At 39.9% G+C, this 17,719-nt stretch overlaps 5 protein-coding genes across 5 annotated transcripts; 4 read left to right on the top strand and 1 right to left on the bottom strand.

Annotated features, from left to right (window-relative positions):
- Positions 1–3,774: 3,774 nt before the first annotated feature.
- MELLADRAFT_36865 (uncharacterized protein) lies at positions 3,775–5,148 on the top strand (the record flags this gene model as incomplete). The annotated part of the gene is made up of 6 exons (XM_007411342.1): positions 3,775–3,864; positions 3,979–4,038; positions 4,135–4,293; positions 4,364–4,576; positions 4,700–4,866; positions 4,968–5,148. 6 exons carry the CDS (start codon positions 3,775–3,777, stop codon positions 5,146–5,148), a joined length of 870 nt encoding a protein of 289 aa, XP_007411404.1.
- A 418-nt stretch (positions 5,149–5,566) lies between these two features.
- On the top strand, positions 5,567–5,722 carry MELLADRAFT_52802 (uncharacterized protein; the record flags this gene model as incomplete). Its single annotated transcript, XM_007411343.1, has 1 exon — positions 5,567–5,722. One exon carries the CDS (start codon positions 5,567–5,569, stop codon positions 5,720–5,722), a length of 156 nt encoding a protein of 51 aa, XP_007411405.1.
- A 44-nt stretch (positions 5,723–5,766) lies between these two features.
- On the bottom strand, positions 5,767–6,915 carry MELLADRAFT_36798 (uncharacterized protein; the record flags this gene model as incomplete). Its single annotated transcript, XM_007411185.1, has 6 exons — positions 5,767–5,841; positions 5,950–6,027; positions 6,144–6,320; positions 6,430–6,535; positions 6,638–6,759; positions 6,832–6,915. 6 exons carry the CDS (start codon positions 6,913–6,915, stop codon positions 5,767–5,769), a joined length of 642 nt encoding a protein of 213 aa, XP_007411247.1.
- A 3,230-nt stretch (positions 6,916–10,145) lies between these two features.
- Positions 10,146–10,623, top strand: MELLADRAFT_31192 (uncharacterized protein; the record flags this gene model as incomplete). The annotated part of the gene is made up of 4 exons (XM_007411344.1): positions 10,146–10,208; positions 10,291–10,348; positions 10,417–10,479; positions 10,562–10,623. Coding segments are annotated over 4 exons (246 nt in total), but the record flags the coding sequence as incomplete, so codon positions are not given.
- A 2,013-nt stretch (positions 10,624–12,636) lies between these two features.
- Positions 12,637–14,955, top strand: MELLADRAFT_107552 (uncharacterized protein; the record flags this gene model as incomplete). Its single annotated transcript, XM_007411345.1, has 2 exons — positions 12,637–12,778; positions 12,869–14,955. 2 exons carry the CDS (start codon positions 12,637–12,639, stop codon positions 14,953–14,955), a joined length of 2,229 nt encoding a protein of 742 aa, XP_007411407.1.
- Between the last annotated feature and the right edge of the window lie 2,764 nt (positions 14,956–17,719).

Here is a 17,719-nt window from a genome sequence, read left to right as displayed (position 1 = left end):
TGAGACTTCAAGCTGGGGTAAACTTGAAATGAAGCAGTGCTGAACAGTACTCACAAAATGTATTCTATCGAGTTTTACACAATTTGTTATTCGAAACTGGAGGGAGATTATTTTTCAAGTTCTTTGTGAGTAGAAAAAAGAATACAATTGTTAGTTATATTCTGTCTTAGGTGCGGGATAAAAACCACTGCCAGTATTTAAAATAAAAGTGCAATCACTTTTATTTTCTTCCAAGGTGAATATGTTTTTAGTTAAAAAAGACGCAAGCTATTCCTTAGGGTGATGCTTCAGTGTTGGTTTGATAAAACAGATCTTTTATCAAAAAAATGTAAATTGAAAGGAACTTTAGTCAAAGATAGTTACTACTATCGTGATCTTTAACGTCCTAGTTTATTTATTGGAGATAAGAGAGAAAAGATAGAGAAGAGAGAATAAGAGTGGGAAACTGATGTTATAAAGTGAAGAAGTAGATTCTATCTAGATTCTAAAAAGTGTAACAGGAGTTTCGAACTTGGAGATGAAAGATGTGATCTTTTTCTAAAATGGAAAACAGTTTTTAAAGAAGTAACTTGTAATTTTTGGTTTGGTTGTAAAAAAGATGATCCTTGTTCTTTGCTTTGCAAAAGCGAGGTTATATTTAAAGGAGAGATTTCATTTTCTTTTTTAGTTGGTCTAGGGAATAGAATTTTAGGCCGGGTGACGTTGTCACTGTTTCGGCCTGGGTCTGGTTGCTATTTGCCTAGTTGGAATTACTTGGTCAAGTTTATGAGGTCATTGGACCCTTATTTAGTTTTGATTGTAATTTTAAATTGTTACCGGGTCAAATCGAGGAGAAGGGTTCAAAATATTGTCCTCGACATTGTTTCTAGTTTTTTGGTTTTTTCTTAAGGTAACTGTTAAATTTGCACTCTTGAGACTTGAGTGTTAGAGGTGTAAAGGTTCTTGTCCTGAACCAGGTTTTTTTATGTTTTTAGTTTTATTCTTAAGATGCTTTTAGCAAAGCATGTGATTTCTGTTGCAACTGTAATGGGAATTCTGCGGAGCAGAATTCCTCTCAGTTGACAGATAACCTAATTCTTCTTAGTCTTTGTGTCCAAAGATTTGAAAGCTAGGATATAAGCTGAAGCTTCAGCAAATTGACCTGATAGTGATATCTTTGACTTCAACCACTTGCGCACTTCTACCAGCTTCTAAATCATCTTACTGATTCATGATGCACAACCAGGAATGGCAATATCCGCCACAGAAAAAAAGGTGCGTTCACATGGGCAAGACGTGCCTGGTAACACAGGTAATTACAGGCCAGGGTTGCAAGTACAGGGAAATCTTTTGCATGCTCCTAGAAATAAGAAACACTATCAGATGAAATATAATTGAGTAAGTGAAAGCAAAAGACCAACTGAACTTCCACCAACCAAGTTCATCTTGACCAGCAAGTAATAAGTGGACACCTTTGACATACTTGACCCATTTGTTCAAGCGTTTGTTGGAAGCCAATTGAGAAGTTACTTGAGTGGTAAAGACATCAAAGTCGGGAAAGTTAGGGGAATGTGAAAAGGAAGAGGGTGGGGTTTGAGGTACGTCTTTGGATTCTGAGCTAGTAGGATCTTCAGGCCAGTCATCAAGGGCTTTGTTGACAACAGATGTAAACAGATGTTTGGCTTGGACCACCTCGTCGGGATAATTAAAGTCAAAGAATCGGATTCGGAATTGAGGATTGAAGATGGTACTCAAGACAATCATGTCTGAGGCAACTGCTTCATCTTGATAACCTTCATTATCAGTACACATCAACTGGAGCATGTGCTTGAGGTCTGGGTCAATGCAGTTGTCCAGAAGCCGAGTAACCTCAAGGATGATACATGAGTATTCAGCAAGCAAGATACAGCCAGTTGGAGAATCATGTTCCATGTGTTTGGTTGCATACAGAAAGACCTGTGCAGAGATACAGATGTTAAAAAACATAACTAAAGTGAAAGATAACGTGAATGATGAAAAAACTCACCTCCAGTATCTTGACCAAAATCTCAATTCACCACTGGTTATGTCTAAGCCTTGGTAATGATGAGTTTTGCAATTGCTGAGGAGAATCACATCCACAACCTAACAAACAAAAGCAAAACAAAAAAAGATAAAGAGATGAAGAAAAATAATGGAAGGGTAAGTGAATGGGACTTACATCACGTGCATCAGACAATCTCTTGACGTAGTCAGCGTCAACATTCCAGCGCACTCCCCAGCCTGAGATTGGGGAACGGCCCTTGTACTCCAACTGTTCGGCCTTAGCTATAAATTCTTGACACCTAGCTGAGGTTGTGGTACATAAACCGTTGAATTTTTTGGCCTACATCAGAAAATGAGATAGCATGTCAGTATAGGCCAGACATCTTGGAAAAACATGATTCAAAATGAAAGATAGCCTTACTTTGCGTACAGCCATAGCAATGTTGGAGTCCTTTCCACCATTGTCGGAGTCAAGATCCGAGGTGCTGTCGAATGGCGGATCACTCGATTCTTTGTCTAGATCTGCATTGTCTTGGTCCTCATCCGATGAATCAAACTGAAGGTCTTCATCACCCTCATTGAGTGACATAGTAGGCGCTGGTAATGTAACACCAGGTGAGGTGGTAGGTTTACTGTGCCCAGCACGTAAACCTAAGGCCTTGAGGGCTGCTTTGACAACCAGGCCAATCTTGTGTGTATAACACTTGACCTGGTTGGCAGCCGAGTCCCAATGCACCGGATTGTCAGCTTCACTGAACATGGTTGATAGCTCGTTTGCCATAGTAGCATTTGAACTGCCGGAATCAGTCGTCTGAGCTAACATGTAAGTAGCCAGACGATGATGGTTGGTTGGAAAAAGCTTAAAAAAGATCAAAAAAAGATGATAAAACAAAGACACTAAGAAAGAATAGATTAAAGACTTATCTTGTGATACAAGGTGTTTGTAATTAACAACCTTCCTACTGGCTGTGCAAGAAGACGGCCGGCGTGGTGCCAGGTGACCATTTTGAGCGTGAGGTGCCGAGTCTGAAACTTCCAATCAGCATCGATATAGGTGGCCATAGCGGCTTTCCAGGGTCCCTCAACACTGGGAAGACAGTAATATAAATATTTTTTTGTGTAGTTTGTCTTCTTCCTGACCACTCATTCTCTTTGTTGATCAATATTTATGTTTTCTGCCCAGAAAATGTTATATTTTTTGTAGTGTGAGGAGAGGAAACTGTCCCGGTGAAAAATCACTCAGTTGCGATTTTGGGCAGACTGTCCAAGTGCAAATGAGAACGACCTTACATAGTGCATAGTGCGTTCGAGGTGGTCCTTGCTTGCTCATGACTAGGGAGACCATGTGTGGTAGGCATGAGCAATTACATGGTTCGACTTCCTCAGGGAAAGGTGAAAACTTGGATGAAAAAATGTACCATCAAACACCATCAGGCGTTTTTCAGCGCTGTTGTTTGATGGCTCGTTTTGATTGGCGCTTTGAGGGGTTCAAACTCCACTGACATCGAGTTTTGACACGCAAATTGAAATTAGTGGGGCTTTTGTTTTGAAGCTGATTTCAGTTTCGGGCTTTTCTTTTAGCAGCCCGTCGGTGTGTCTGCCTCTGTCTGCCTTCACATCACGATCAATAATCCACCAATCAGATCCCACTTGAACTCCAGTCGCACTACCATCAAACCGAAGGAAAATGTCATCGGGAACATCAAAGTCAAGCTCAAAGGTTCGTTATATCTTTCTCCGTTCCATCAAGAACTGAAACTCAACTGATGAATGTGGTCTCATTTCCTACCACCACAGACAAATCCTGCGGCTGCCCTCTTTGCTGGAGCTGTTGCTGGTTCGGTCGAAGGCTTTGTGACAGTCAGTTTATAGTCATCATTTCTTATCCCACCGCGTCATCAAAGAAGTTGAATGAAAAATTGACAAAGACTACTTTTTTTTGATTCCTTTAATCATCCACGCGTTGGGCGTTAGTATCCTACCGAATTTGTCAAAACTCGTTCTCAATTCAGATCCAACCAGACGAATGGCAAGGTGAGTATGACGAACCTTCTATTTTATCACGAGCTCTTCTCTTCATCTGATCTAACCTCTTCATTTCTTTCGTCTTTCTCACGACATGTTCCCCAGCCACCAAGTCCGATCCAGATCCTTCGATCCACTGTAGCAAAAGATGGAATCCGAGGACTATATTCAGGTTGCTCAGCTCTAGTCATTGGAAATGGTTTAAAAGCTGGAGTCAGGTTTTTAAGTTATGACAAATTCAAGTCAATGCTTGCTGATGATCAAGTACGCTTCTCTTCATTCTCATTTATTCTTCCTTGACCAAAGTACTTAACCTACGTCTCATTCACCCCAGGGTAGACTCACTGGTCCACGATCTCTTCTAGCTGGTTTGGGGGCTGGTATGCTAGAAGCCATCATCGCTGTCACACCATCTGAAACAATCAAGACCAAACTCGTCAATGAGTCTATGCAACCTAAACCTCGTTTCTCAGGTCTTGTTCAAGGCACTCGAGAGATTATACGAATGGAAGGTTTAGCTGGAATCTATAGGGGCTTATTCCCGGTCGTCTGTCTGCGCTCTCCTACTTTAATACTTTTCGCTTTTTTTCGGATTTATATCATTCCTAACTTGATTTGGCTTTTGATTTTTGTTTCTTTCGGTGATTTGATTAATTTGGGATGGTGATAGATGATGCGTCAAGGTGCAAATTCTGCTGTTAGGTTCTCGACTTATAGTAGTTTAAAATCTCTTTTTCAGGGAAACGTTCGATCTGGTCAACAACTTCCTACCTTGATCACATTTGGAATAGGAGGTGTAGCGGGTGTGGTGACAGTTTATTGTACTATGCCTCTAGAGTTCAGTCCTCTCGACATTGTAGTTTTCCCGATCAAATGTGGTCTTTGTTGGGGAATGTGCTGACATGCTTACTTTAATCATTCTGGTGAGGATTGTTTAGTGTGATCAAGACTCGGATGCAATCACTTGAAGCTAAAACAAAGTATGTCAACTCATTCGATTGTGCATATCAAATCTTCAAATTCGAAGGTGTCAGTCGATTTTGGAAAGGTACTACTCCTAGATTAGTGAGATTAAGTTTGGCCGGTGGAATCGTCTTTACTGTATATGAAAATGGTTGAGTTACAGTCTCATTTGCTCTTCAATTGAACTATTTGGTAGTAAGTATTTGGTTCATTAGATTGACTTGAGATTGATCCTATGTTCCTCTGATGCACAGTGATCAAATTGTTGGGCGGAACATCGATATGAGGTATCTACACCCGCTAAACTAAAGATTGATGACTAAACCACCGGTCCCACCCTTTTTTGGATTCATTTCATTGATTATCCATATAGAACGATCAGCACATCCATAGAAATTTCATCATAACTGGGTCCTCCTCTTACATGCAATATCTTCACCAAAGGACTGTAAATCTCAACTACTGTTCTATGGTGTGTTTTTGAGTTTGTAAAACTTTACTAAGGTAGTAACGGAAACATAGATCCCAAAGTGCTAGGTCAATTCCCTGTACTCAAAAATAGACATACAAAATAATGTTTGCAATGATTTTGAAGAAAAATGACAAGTATACAGAATTGAGGAATGAAAATGTTTTTAGACAATATTTTGTATCAGAAGGAGTTGAAGAGACATGTTGGAACACACTGATTCACTCGATGTGTTTTAGATATAAATGCAACTATAGATAGTCACTGATCATGAGAGTCTAGATGAGGAAAAGAAAAAGTATGCATCAGATGGGTAGATAACTTGTAGCACCTCTTAGGCCCATGCTTCCCATGAATTTTAACGTTGTTAGACCACCAGGCTATTTTGAACATCAAGATAAAACGATCGACACAGGATTAGCAAGTTGTCAACATAAGCTTTCTCTTGTGTCTATGCAGGCTAGAAAGTAATGAAGAGAAAGACTCACGAAATAGGCTACGAAATATGATATCAGAGCAATGACCTGTACTATACCAGCAATCAGAGTTCCAAGATAAGAATGAAGCTAAACAACAATGTAGCAGAACATCCCACATACAAAGAATAAAAATCCAAATCAACTTCAGGCTCATTCAAAAACAAGCAAATGCAAAAAGGTTGGAAATCAATAGAAAAACTTACACCAATTGCAAAATAAAAAGTAGCCAAAAGACTAATTAAATAAGATAAAGTGAATGGTAAACGTTGAACTGAAAAGATATGTTGAAAATGTTGAATTGGACCTTGTAAGATCATAAAACCAATCATAAAAAGTAATGAACCTAAAGAAAATGCAACAGCAAATTTCCTTGGTTTAAACTAATTTAATTTGTGTGTTGGTTTGTTTGTTTTTGAATCAAAGAAAATGAAAAATCGATTAATACTTTTATGATTGAAGTTTGATTTTGATGAATGTAAAAAAACTTACAGCTAGTAATGGTAATGTTAAAAAAGCGATTAAAAAACAAACTGAAGCTCCTGCAATACAAAATAAAAATCCTATTGTCCTTTCCCAACGAGATAAAGCGTAATACCTAAAGCCAAAAAAATATATCAAAGATGTTAATAGATATCATACGATCATTCAATCTTTATAGGAAAGTTTGAAAACAAAGCAAGAATGATTGTGTTCTTACGCTTCTTCTTCATTTGATCTTTCATTACTTCTTAATGGTACATAACCTGAAATCGATCCAGTAAATCTTGAAAACAAATTTGAATTTGCAGTTGATTGTGTATTATTTGAATCATCAGTGACCTGCTTTTCAATCCAATCAGATCATCAGTTTATCTCATTCTAGACTATTGCCAGAATTATTTCAAGACTTACACCTCTTGCCCATTTGAATCCAGTGAGTTGAGTTCTAAAGTTTGATTCTGGATTAGTGTTCGGTTTAGGTGTTGAAGTTGGCATTCTATCGATCATCAAACTGAAATTGGTCAACTGGCCTTTCACCTTCACTGAACTGGTCTTGAGAGTGGAGAGATCAGGAGAAGTGTAATTTGGGCAGAGCTGCGCCGCACTATTCTCAAAGCCCAACCGCCTTCAACCAGTGCGCAGATGCAGGGCTGTGTAGAGCAATTCGGTGCACCCTGCATGACTTCGAAGTTGAAAAGCTTGGATGGTACAAATGTTTCGATGCTAAGACTTGAAGAATCTTGAAAGTCTTTGGTCCTGGATGAACGCAACAAAACCCATGGGTACAAAGGTCCACTTCATTTTATCAGCCTTAGTGGTGGGCGCGCCACATCTAACCTCGCTGTGTTTGACTCATCATTTAAATTCCTTGCATGCTATTTGACCAAGGTTTGGATTGGATATGCGTGTCAAAAAAAGGCTCACAAGAAGCATGGATGTACTTATCTAAGTAAAGGGGACTCCTCAGATATCTTACTGACCACGGTCACATCTCTTAACGCAAGACTCCAGCTTTCTGAGCGTCTGAGCCTATTATAGACGAGATGAGCTTGCTGAATCAGTTCAAGCCACATCAGTTCAAGGGACGGTCAAAGTCAAAGGATATGACCGTGGTTGATTCTAGTTTGGATTCATGTTTTTTGATTGTGATCTCGCGCATTTCACTCCCTCCTTTTTGGAATTCAAAGCCTTGAGGCTGAAAGTACTGTTGAGGTCGAATCTGATTAGCGATCATTGATCGAGAAGCAGGTTCATCCTGACACAGCTAAAGATGAAATAAGTTCATTATTGAGGGATTGTTTTCTTGCCTTGTAATAATTAATGTCATCTTGACCCCACGTCACAGAGATTACGTGTGGTTCAGTGTAGGAATCGGGAATCAAATGACGACGGCACTGAGGTCAAGGCTAAGAGCCAAAAAAACTTGCGATAGGAATTCGAGAGTTATTCTTACAGGTGAACATTCACATTTGAAGAACTATAGAAGATTGGTCAGAAATTACCCAGATTTACTCGAAGAATGAACTCACAACCCCTGTCCAACTCATGTACAAAGCTCAAATTGATAGCGGCAAATTTTCAACTTACATTCTTGAGCCAGATTTTTTGAAGTGTTGTTGTCTGGATGAAAATCCGATATACATAGGGATCCTGATCAAATCAATTTCGGTAGGGAGAGAAAGCCTTAATGAAATCATTTTATGAATCAAGGCTTCCTTCAATTTAATGAGATCCTCTTCGCCTCGTTTTCTATCAGCTTTTCTTTGAATTGTCGAGTCTCTCCATGATTTATTTTTCGGGGCATGAATTGAGGATGTTAATGTAAATTATGTACATGCTTGTTTTGCTTGGGTTGTTTCACCAAACGAGTGTTTATGTATCGACAACTTCAGCAGATAGAAGCCTCCTTAAATGTAGGATATCAATTCTCTGGTTCACCCGTTTGCCCCCGCGCTGTACATTTTGCAGCGCGTTGAGAAGTCTGATCAGACTCGCACTGCAGAGTGTTTTCTATTTTAGCTCATTGTTCTTCATCTGAAGGTATGAGATTGTGGGAGCTCTCGACTATGCTGAGCCAGGTTTCTCGATATGGATGATGGGGCTGCCAGAGGTTGACAACGCGACGAACAAACCGCGCCGTCACGGGGTCAAATCAAGACACGGGGAGAAAGGCGCGCCCCGAGATACGCAAGCACACGTGCGAAACGCGCTTGTGTGTCACCGTGGGTATGTGGGTCCGGTTCGCTTGGTAGCTGCAGCTATCTACGTACAGTACACATACGCTAAAAATTACACAGAACCAATTGGGATACCCCCCCTGCTCTTCAAGGCCCACTGCCCCTGTCTATTCGCCCCTACACTCAACTCAAATCAGGCTCTCTTCCCTCCAGTGCTATTTTCCACCACCTATTCTCACTTGTTCCGCTATACCGCTCACTTTACCACTCAATTCAGTCAGTCTCGCTCTACACAACTGCCCGCCCCGCCAGTCCCAATCCTCAAGAGTCGGTCAGCGTAGTGTAGCCTGTCTTTTCGCACTCTACTCTACAACCCCCACTCCGCCCTTTGGCTGTCCTACTGCCTCTCAAGCCATTTAGTACAACAATACAAGTCAGTCGGTACATTTCAACTTTTCACTCATCTCACCACTTGGGTCCAGCAGATCCTTTTTCAGGCGTACTCGTCTTCTCTTCTCTAGTTCTTTCGTTTTCTGTTCACTCCGTCATCATGACACACGTCAATCACCTCATTTGCCACTCTCCTCAAACCAGAATCAGAAATGTAGCTCTTTACTTGCACAAATCACTGGGCTCATCATGTGCACAACCTTGAGCATTATAATCTTTCTTTCTTTCTTGGATTTGTGACCTTTTGGGGACTTGGCTTCACTCAACACCCTGCCAACATATAATGCGCTTCGGTTTCGCCTCTTCGCCTTTGACCATCTTCCATATCGGGCTTTCTTATCTATTTTGACTGATCTATGCCGTAATCTCTGACCTTACAACTCATCGCGTGAATGTTGAATGCTATCAAATATCGTTTGAATGAGGCGTCACACCAAAATGGTTTCTGGCATGATTCCTGTCCTCTTCTCTCTCAAACGACGTTTAACTCAAGCCAGGAGACCCAGCTCGCGGTCAAGCCAGGAGCTCTTCCGGACCGCTCTTGACAGGCGCTCAACCGATGTGACACTACGTGTTCACAGCCGCGGGGTGCAGTTACTGACAACGTCCGTACATGTCCGTACTTCTGGACCATCCGTCGCGTCAGGTTTATGGGCAATCCATACACGCGCTTTCTCTTGCCTCTCGTTTTTGCATTGGCCTGCCTCCGCCATTAGCATCTTTATCTCCGACAGCACGCGACCTAAGCTCCGATTGAGGAATTGGTTGATTAGCTGGTAGCTTTTTTTCGTCCTCTGGCGTGTCTAGTGCTCTCGAGTAAACCCACTTGATTTCCACTTGACCGATTCATACCCGTCTTGATTACTTCACTCCTCCGTCGATCCTTACCACCAACTGGTGTTCGAATCCGTTGCAATTGCTAATCGTGTTTTGTGATCCTCTCATCCCTTTAATCGCACTTGCTCGATCAATAGACGTCCAGCCATTTTCTCAAGGTTGATTTCAGGCTCTATCCCTTAGTTACATTCTACATTCAAAATGCCAAAAGAAGCTGCAACCAAGCGTGCGCCTAAGCTGGACGCGGATGGAAATCCGATCAAAAGACGAGTCAAGAGGGAGAAAGACCCAAACGCACCCAAGCGACCCCTGTCGGCTTACATGGTTTGTTTTCCAACCGGTCCTTTGAGGTAAAATGAAAATATATTCATTAAATTTGAATTTGGTTTCGCCTTTGCTTGATCAGTTTTTCAGTCAAGACTGGCGTGAACGTATCAAGACCGAAAACCCCGAGGTTTCCTTCGGTGAGTGTCTTGACAAGTGCTTTGATAAGGATTATAAAACCTAATCCTCTTGCGTCTCCGATTCTTAGGTGAGATTGGGCGGCTGTTAGGTCTCAAATGGAAAAGTCTCGGTGAAGAAGAGAAGAAGCCTTGTAAGCCTTTGTCTCATCGTCATTATCTTTACGAATCCGCACTGGATGTATGCGCCTAACCCCTATGATTTTTTTTGCATAGACGAGGACATGGCTTGTCGTGATAAAAAACGACATGAAACGGAGAAAGCAGAGTACGAACGTGGACCTCAATGATGCATACTTAATCGGCGAATTTTTTGCTCCTCTTGTTGTTATCAATTGTTGTCTCAACTTAGCTCTTATCCTGTTTTTCTTTTTTGACACCCATTCAACTTCTTAAATATTTTATATTGACCTTTTCCTTCTCTTAGTTGTCGGCGCTTTGATTTTCCCTAAAAATTACTTTTTCATTATGTTCTTCTGATTGGGGGAGAATGTAGTGGAGCCAGAGGCGGTCACGGAGAGCCACTATCAGTCTGGACGGTCAAGCAATTGTTTTGCCAATCACTGGGTATGTCAGCTTTCAGCCTGCTTGAGGTTAAACTCCGTTTAGAGCACAATAGTGTACATATGTAGAGGGTGGTAATTCATGCGTTCAATGTGTAGAGTATTTGATAGGTCATCAAATCTGTGTAAAGGTCTGGCAGTCAGTGAGGGAATCCTTTCCAATAATGTGTTGAGTGATTCACGTGAGCAACTACTTTACCTTAAGTTGAACCAAGCATTATGTATGATTGAGACTCCAGAATTATGCTTGATCACACACGAGGCATTGGAGAATGCCAAAAGACAACGGCTAGAAAAAGACAAGTACATAGACTTTCTTCAAGAAAGTCTACTTTCTTGGGTTCCAGAGACAAAAAGAATGTCGAGAGGAAGATTGAAGGATAAACCCAAGGAGCTTATTCTTCTGATCAAGAGAAGGATTTGAATCTGTGAGGCATCCAGACACCAATCACTTGGTATTCTCTCATTTTTCAGCATAAGAACACAGAGCATTAGAGGGAAAGGGAGATTGTGTGATAACTGAGGCACAAGTTTGGAGAAGGATCTGGTTAAATATAATAAAGGTAAGTGTCCCAAGTAAAAGAAGGACACCAATTGCCATATGTAAAGCCACAATTCTATTTTGAACCACAAATAGCTATTTCAGGTGACCCCACAAGATCCCATTGTATCTCTCACACCTCATTGTTCAACTTGTTACCAATTTAGCTGTTGTGAAATCCATGATGTTTAAAGTATCAGGTGAGTCATACAGTTTTTGTTTTCTGTTTTCAAGAAGCTCTTGCTAAAGAGCCAATCAATGCACTTGGATGGTTTTGATTTTAAATACCCATTCATTTTTGATGGTCGAATTCTTCTTTTTTATCACGGATCGCTCTGTTTTATTTTTGTTTCTTGATTGTCAAAAATACCCTTGCTACCATTGTTTTCCTCTTTTTATCATTATTTGCCTCTTTTTATAAGCAGACAATTCTCTCTCACTCATATTGTTGCATTCCATTTCAATCAATCATTTCCCCTTATTCATATCATCTTTGCCAATAATTGAGCTTTGAAAACAGTAGTAGCAAATGAGTGTTTCAATCAAAATCTATGATCCTCAAAGAGTTGGGAGTGTATTAAGTGAAAGGCAGCAAGTTTTAATCTCATGGCTGTTCATCTGGATGGAGTAAAAATGGTTTCAATGCTACAATCATGTTAATTATATCCTCTGTTATGAATTGCAAGTAGAGGGATTTATGCCTCAAAACTGGGTGGCAGCTGGGTGCCAAATTGCTAGTAGGTGATAGTAATCTTGGAGCACTTGAGGGGTGGTTTGATGATTTCAGATGAAATGAGTTTTGGTAAGATACCCTTGCCAAAGCCTGTACAACTTGCTTCCAGGCTGAGACATGTGGCATGACTGGGAGGCATACAGGTGAATTTCTGAGGGTGGGGTCAGGCTCTCAAGGCAATGGAGAAGAATACAGGATTTTGAGCACAGATTCATCTTTTGAATAATCTTGAAGAACCTCATTGTAAAATCATTGTAACTTTGATTTACGCACAAGTTTCAATGCTGCTGCTCAAGATCTATTTTGGTGAAGCCCTCTTAAAACTAAGAGAGTCTTTTTATTCTGACTTGTGCCATCTAATAATCAGAAATTCACAAGGAAGATACAACCCATCCACAGATTCCAATTGACTAGGCATCATATATAAGTTCACAACCAGCACCACCTCCCTATAATGCATTACAGGAAGATATCCAATTTCTTTCTCAATCTTAGCACCCTGTTCAATTTGATCATTCATGTCAGTTCACTACTTGATAAGGCCAATGATGTAAGAGGTCTGGATGTAGGACAATTGGCAGAAGCATCATACTTTGGTCAGTGAAATCAATTGTACAATATATCATGGCTTCATCCAAATTAATCTCATATCATTATCTAAAACCAATCCTAATTGTCAAAACCAGATCAAGAAGAGCTCATCAGACCTGTGGACAGGCATCTTGTACAACAGGAGCATCTGAATACATGGAGACACTTGAGAACGATTGAAGTAGTGGTAAGAAAAAACAAAAGTTTTCAGACTTACAAAAGAACTCTAGAAATAGTTGTCAAAGATATGTTTGATAATCCAAACATCCATGCTAGAGAAATTGATAGGATTCCTCAACGTGCTGAAGCATGGGCAAGATATAAACCAAACAAACCACTTGCCATGGTGGTTTATTATCTCATTGAGGTATTGAAACATCAATCATCTCAACTTCAAGTTGATAAAGAAGAATTACATAGATTGACTGATAGACTGATTGAAGAAACCAACTTCCCACCAAATTCACTTGAATCATGCATTGTTACTCCATTCCTGGATGCTGTCATGTCAGAATTGAGTTTGCACATGTTGCTCGATCAATTTGGAAAGGCCACCATTGCAGATCAAGTTCATTCTTCAAACTATTTATCAGTAGAAGGGACACTTGTTTGGAAGAAGATGATTCTTCAAACAGATCATCTGGAATACATTAAACATTATCAGTCATACATGAAACTTATTGAAATATTTGACATTTTAGCAGCTGCAGTTATTCAGGACAAGAATTTGATATGCAATCATCTTACACCAAGTCTTTCAAGATCATTACCTAAAATCAGAACACTTTTGGAAAACCATTCCGCCAATCCTAAACAGCTGCACAGGTACCTCATCAACAGGACACCATATGATCACAATAGACCCCTAACAATTCCCATCTTCAGACACCCTGCTGAGCTAGATAGTGGTGGCTCGCCCCAACTTGAGGAAAACATCCACAAACTTTGGATCCTCTCTGATAACAAAGACTCAAAGATCTCATCAAGACTTCTGTGGCTTTCAGACAAGATTGCAGATGATTCTCACAAACCTCCCCGCTATATTTGCAGAATAGCTGGCTTCAAATCCCTCAAGCAGACCGCAAAAGATGGTAGTCTGAGACATAGACAAATGTTAAATCATATCTCAAGAACTATAAACTTGGTGCTTGACCTTGAAGATGATGATTTTGAAGCCCGCACAGTACTCTTTGAAATACTCCAATCAGCATTGAGAACTTTGCCCATGCAATCTGATCCCAGAGAGTCTGAAAAGCGGATGGAGAATTGTGTGATGTTCTATCTCTTAATCAGAAGAATAGCTAGGGTCTTGGAGGTGGTCATCAAGAAAGAACTTTCCCCCACTATTCCTGATGGAAAAAATATAAAAGCCAAGATTATGATGTACTACTGGAGTATGTTATCATTTATACCCTCTACATTAAAATTAAGACATAAGGAGACATTTGAGTGGTTTAGTTTTGGACTTGGAAGAGTTTATTTAGATCACCTTCAGTCTTCTGTGACACTGAACAAGCTTTATGAACAGATGAGCTTGGTTCAAAAGAATGGTCCAATTGACCAGTCACCAATTTCTATTCAAGTTGATAAACTTGATCCAGATCAAGATGAGCTAAATGAGATACCAGTCAAATTCAAGAAGCAATCACCCAAGAGATACAAGAACAAATCACAAAAGCGTAAAAAATCTTATGCATACTCGGATGGTGATGAAGATTATAATCCAAAGCTCTTTGCCACATCCTTTGATACCCAGGCTACTGTCCAAGGAAAGAGATTTGATGAAGATATCAAAGACAGGCTAAACTTCAAGATACCAAAGAGGAAATCAAGCAGACACCCAAGTGTCTTGTTTGAAAAGAATGTTTCAGATGAACAGGTGAAAGCCCCTTATGACAAGAAAAGTTATGTGATTGATGGTGAAACAGGTTCAACAAGAGACTTTCTTATGGCATTTAAAAAGAGACACAGGACTAAGACTTGCAAAGGTATTTCATTGGAGCATCAGCAAATCAATGTACCAAATATGGCCAGGAAACAGAATTCAGAAACCCACCAACCTGAATCTGTACAAGAAGAAAAAGGGAGAAAAGATTCAATCCAAATGACAGGAAGTGAGCCTAACTCATCAGGTAAGATGCTTTTAAAATCAAATAAACAACGCCTGAAAAAGAACAACTGAGATTGAACTTGTTTTGTACAATGGGTGTGGTTCAACCTTTCAGGCCTGGACATAAATGAGCCACAAAGAGGTTCAATATCTCACGCTTTTGACCTCAATGATCCAATGGAAGAAACACCAGGTTCTTCTCCTTTGGAGGTACTAATGCCTGACCTCAATGATGCCTGGAAACCATCTTCAGAAGAAATTTTTCATAGAAGAGTTTTAAGTCCTTTGGAATCCACAGTCAAACAATTTACCCAAGACAAAACAACCATACAACCAGAAAGACTTACAAGAGAAGAAAAGAATTTCTCTCATGATAGTATCAGCCAAGAGGAGATCCCAGATCTCAACATTCCCATATAGACTTCTCCCAAGAAATGCTGGATCATAACATATTAACAAGTACTTCTTCAGGATCAGGCATTCCCAAGACGGTCTATGAACCCACAGAGAAAGAAGAAATACAGAAAATCACAAGGACCCAATGCATTGATTTTTTTTTCCACAAATTATTTGAGTTTCAGACTTCCTTAGTTTGCTGATTTCTTTGCACAACTTTTTTTTCATGTTCAAAAGACCATCAAACTGCATGTTTTCTACTATTCACCTGTCATTTGGTCTTACTCTGGAGTCTGAGTCAATTCAATCCTCTATGCATCAATCTCATGTCTTATATACAATTAGGGGATACAAAGTTAAATCTGGGATTTTTTTCCCAGTTTCCCAGTGTCCAAAATACAGCCGAAAACGGAAACTGGGAAACTGGGAGAGCGTGGGAAAGTACCAAACACAGCCAAAAACGAAAACTGGGAAACTGGGAAAAAAATCCCAGTTTTAACTTTGTATCCCCTAAATATAAAAGTTTAACACAAACAAAGTTCTTACAATAGTGCATATATATCAGTTGATTTGCAACACTACATAGTATCACCACTATATCTGAAAGTGTTGCTATTATGACAAATAAAGTTGGGTGATATGATCTCATCTGTCTGTTTTTTTGTTATCTCCAACATTGGTCATGTTTTCATGGTTCTTGGTGGTCATGTTTGTTAATTGTCCTATATGATATATTTTCTATATTCTCATGTGTGCACTGTTATAACTCTTAGCTGGGTTGTTCTTCCTATATAAAGCTACGAGTCAGACAAGTTCAATCTTCATCCACTCAAACTTGTCTTTCCATCACTAAATGAGCAAGTAACTTACTTTTGACATAATTGCTTTTTTGTGTTTGACTCATAGGTACACTTTCTTGTAGTGTTTCTCAATTTCTCTGTCTTTTTTTATTTCTTCATACTTGTGTGTATGCTTGCTTGTGTTTTTGTTGTGTGACAAAACAAAATGATCCATTTAAACTTGTCTCTCCATCACTAAATAAGCAACTAACTTACTTTGGACATGATTGCTTTTTTGTGTTTGACTCATAGACAGCTGATTCCCCAGGGGGTAAGATGACTGCTGTGATATATATTTTTCCATCTATGAGAGACCTTTTCTTTAATACAAGCTCACACTAAAGATAAATCAGCCTAATAATCCCCTGTTACTGTGATGGCAGCCCTGGGCTGAAGGGAGTGGTCCAAGGGTTTTTTTGTTTTGTGGCACAATAAAAGTCCTTGGACTACTGTATTGTTTGATGTTTATGTTGGAGCCACCATTCAAGCACACAGTCAAAGCTTGGTCCTGACCTCAAAGTAAAGTATGATGTCAATGCTATCTTGAATCTTGACTATTGTACTGCCTTTGAATAAAAGATGATCATCAATAGTCAGACCTACCACAATTCCTGGTGACATCTTTCTTGTTTGGAAACATTTGAAGAAACAAAGACAATTGACTCCAAATCAAAGACTAAAAAATCTCAATCAGTGATCAATCCTGTAATTCACAAGGACATCCATACCTGCAGGTTTCTATAAGTTCATATACCAGAGATCCTAATCCTTTCAGGATTCCTACCAGTACCAAAATTGTAAGGTTCTTGATCTGTTTTGTGGGGGAAATTCATATCTTTCAACCATAGAGATTTTAGGAAAAAAACAGTAGGACAGAACCCTCAAAATGATTCAATGGGTCTTTGAAAGAAATCAAAGATAATTTAAAAGACAAAAACTCTGGAATCCTTTGATCAACCCCAAAAACTATCTGATCCCTTTTGGCTTGTTCAAACCTCAACAATACTGGAAAAATATTCCCTGAATTGCTTGCTTGGGGATTGCCCAGTCGAGCTTTACAAGTTTTTTTTTGCTTTTACCAGTTCCCCATTGGACTACACACTCAATATGGTACTGGGTTAAAAACTCATCCATGCCTCACCCTGCATTCAAAAAGATCAGATTGATTATGAGTATACCAGCAAATTGGATGATCCTGTGTATACTATTGGGATGATAACAAAAGTGATTTTTGGAATCCATCATGATGGTTGCTGGCTCATCCCTCTTGGTTCCAGGCCTACAGGTCTCACGCCGGGCAAATTCAGGTCATGCAGTGCATACAGGTTGCACGGTCCTGAATGCATGCCAGGACCTCGGGCACCTGTCACACATGCAGGACTCATTATCCTGTACACACTCTGTATCAATCATACCAATCACATGTATTTGAGTACGTACTGAGATGTATATGTCACATAGCTATAAGCCTCTCATGAGGTCTGTATTGGCCCATTATTGTGGGCCAGATACCCATGTCACTTGTATGACTGGTGGGGGTGCAATACATGAAGACATGTCATGCAGCTGTGACATGACTCAGGGTGCAAAAATGTTTTCTG

Source organism: Melampsora larici-populina (assembly GCF_000204055.1).
Source record: "Melampsora larici-populina 98AG31 unplaced genomic scaffold MELLAscaffold_24, whole genome shotgun sequence".
NCBI classification, from domain to species: Eukaryota; Fungi; Basidiomycota; class Pucciniomycetes; order Pucciniales; family Melampsoraceae; genus Melampsora; species Melampsora laricis-populina.
Note: the sequence above shows the minus strand (reverse complement) of the source record. Positions and strands in the feature narration are given on the sequence as shown.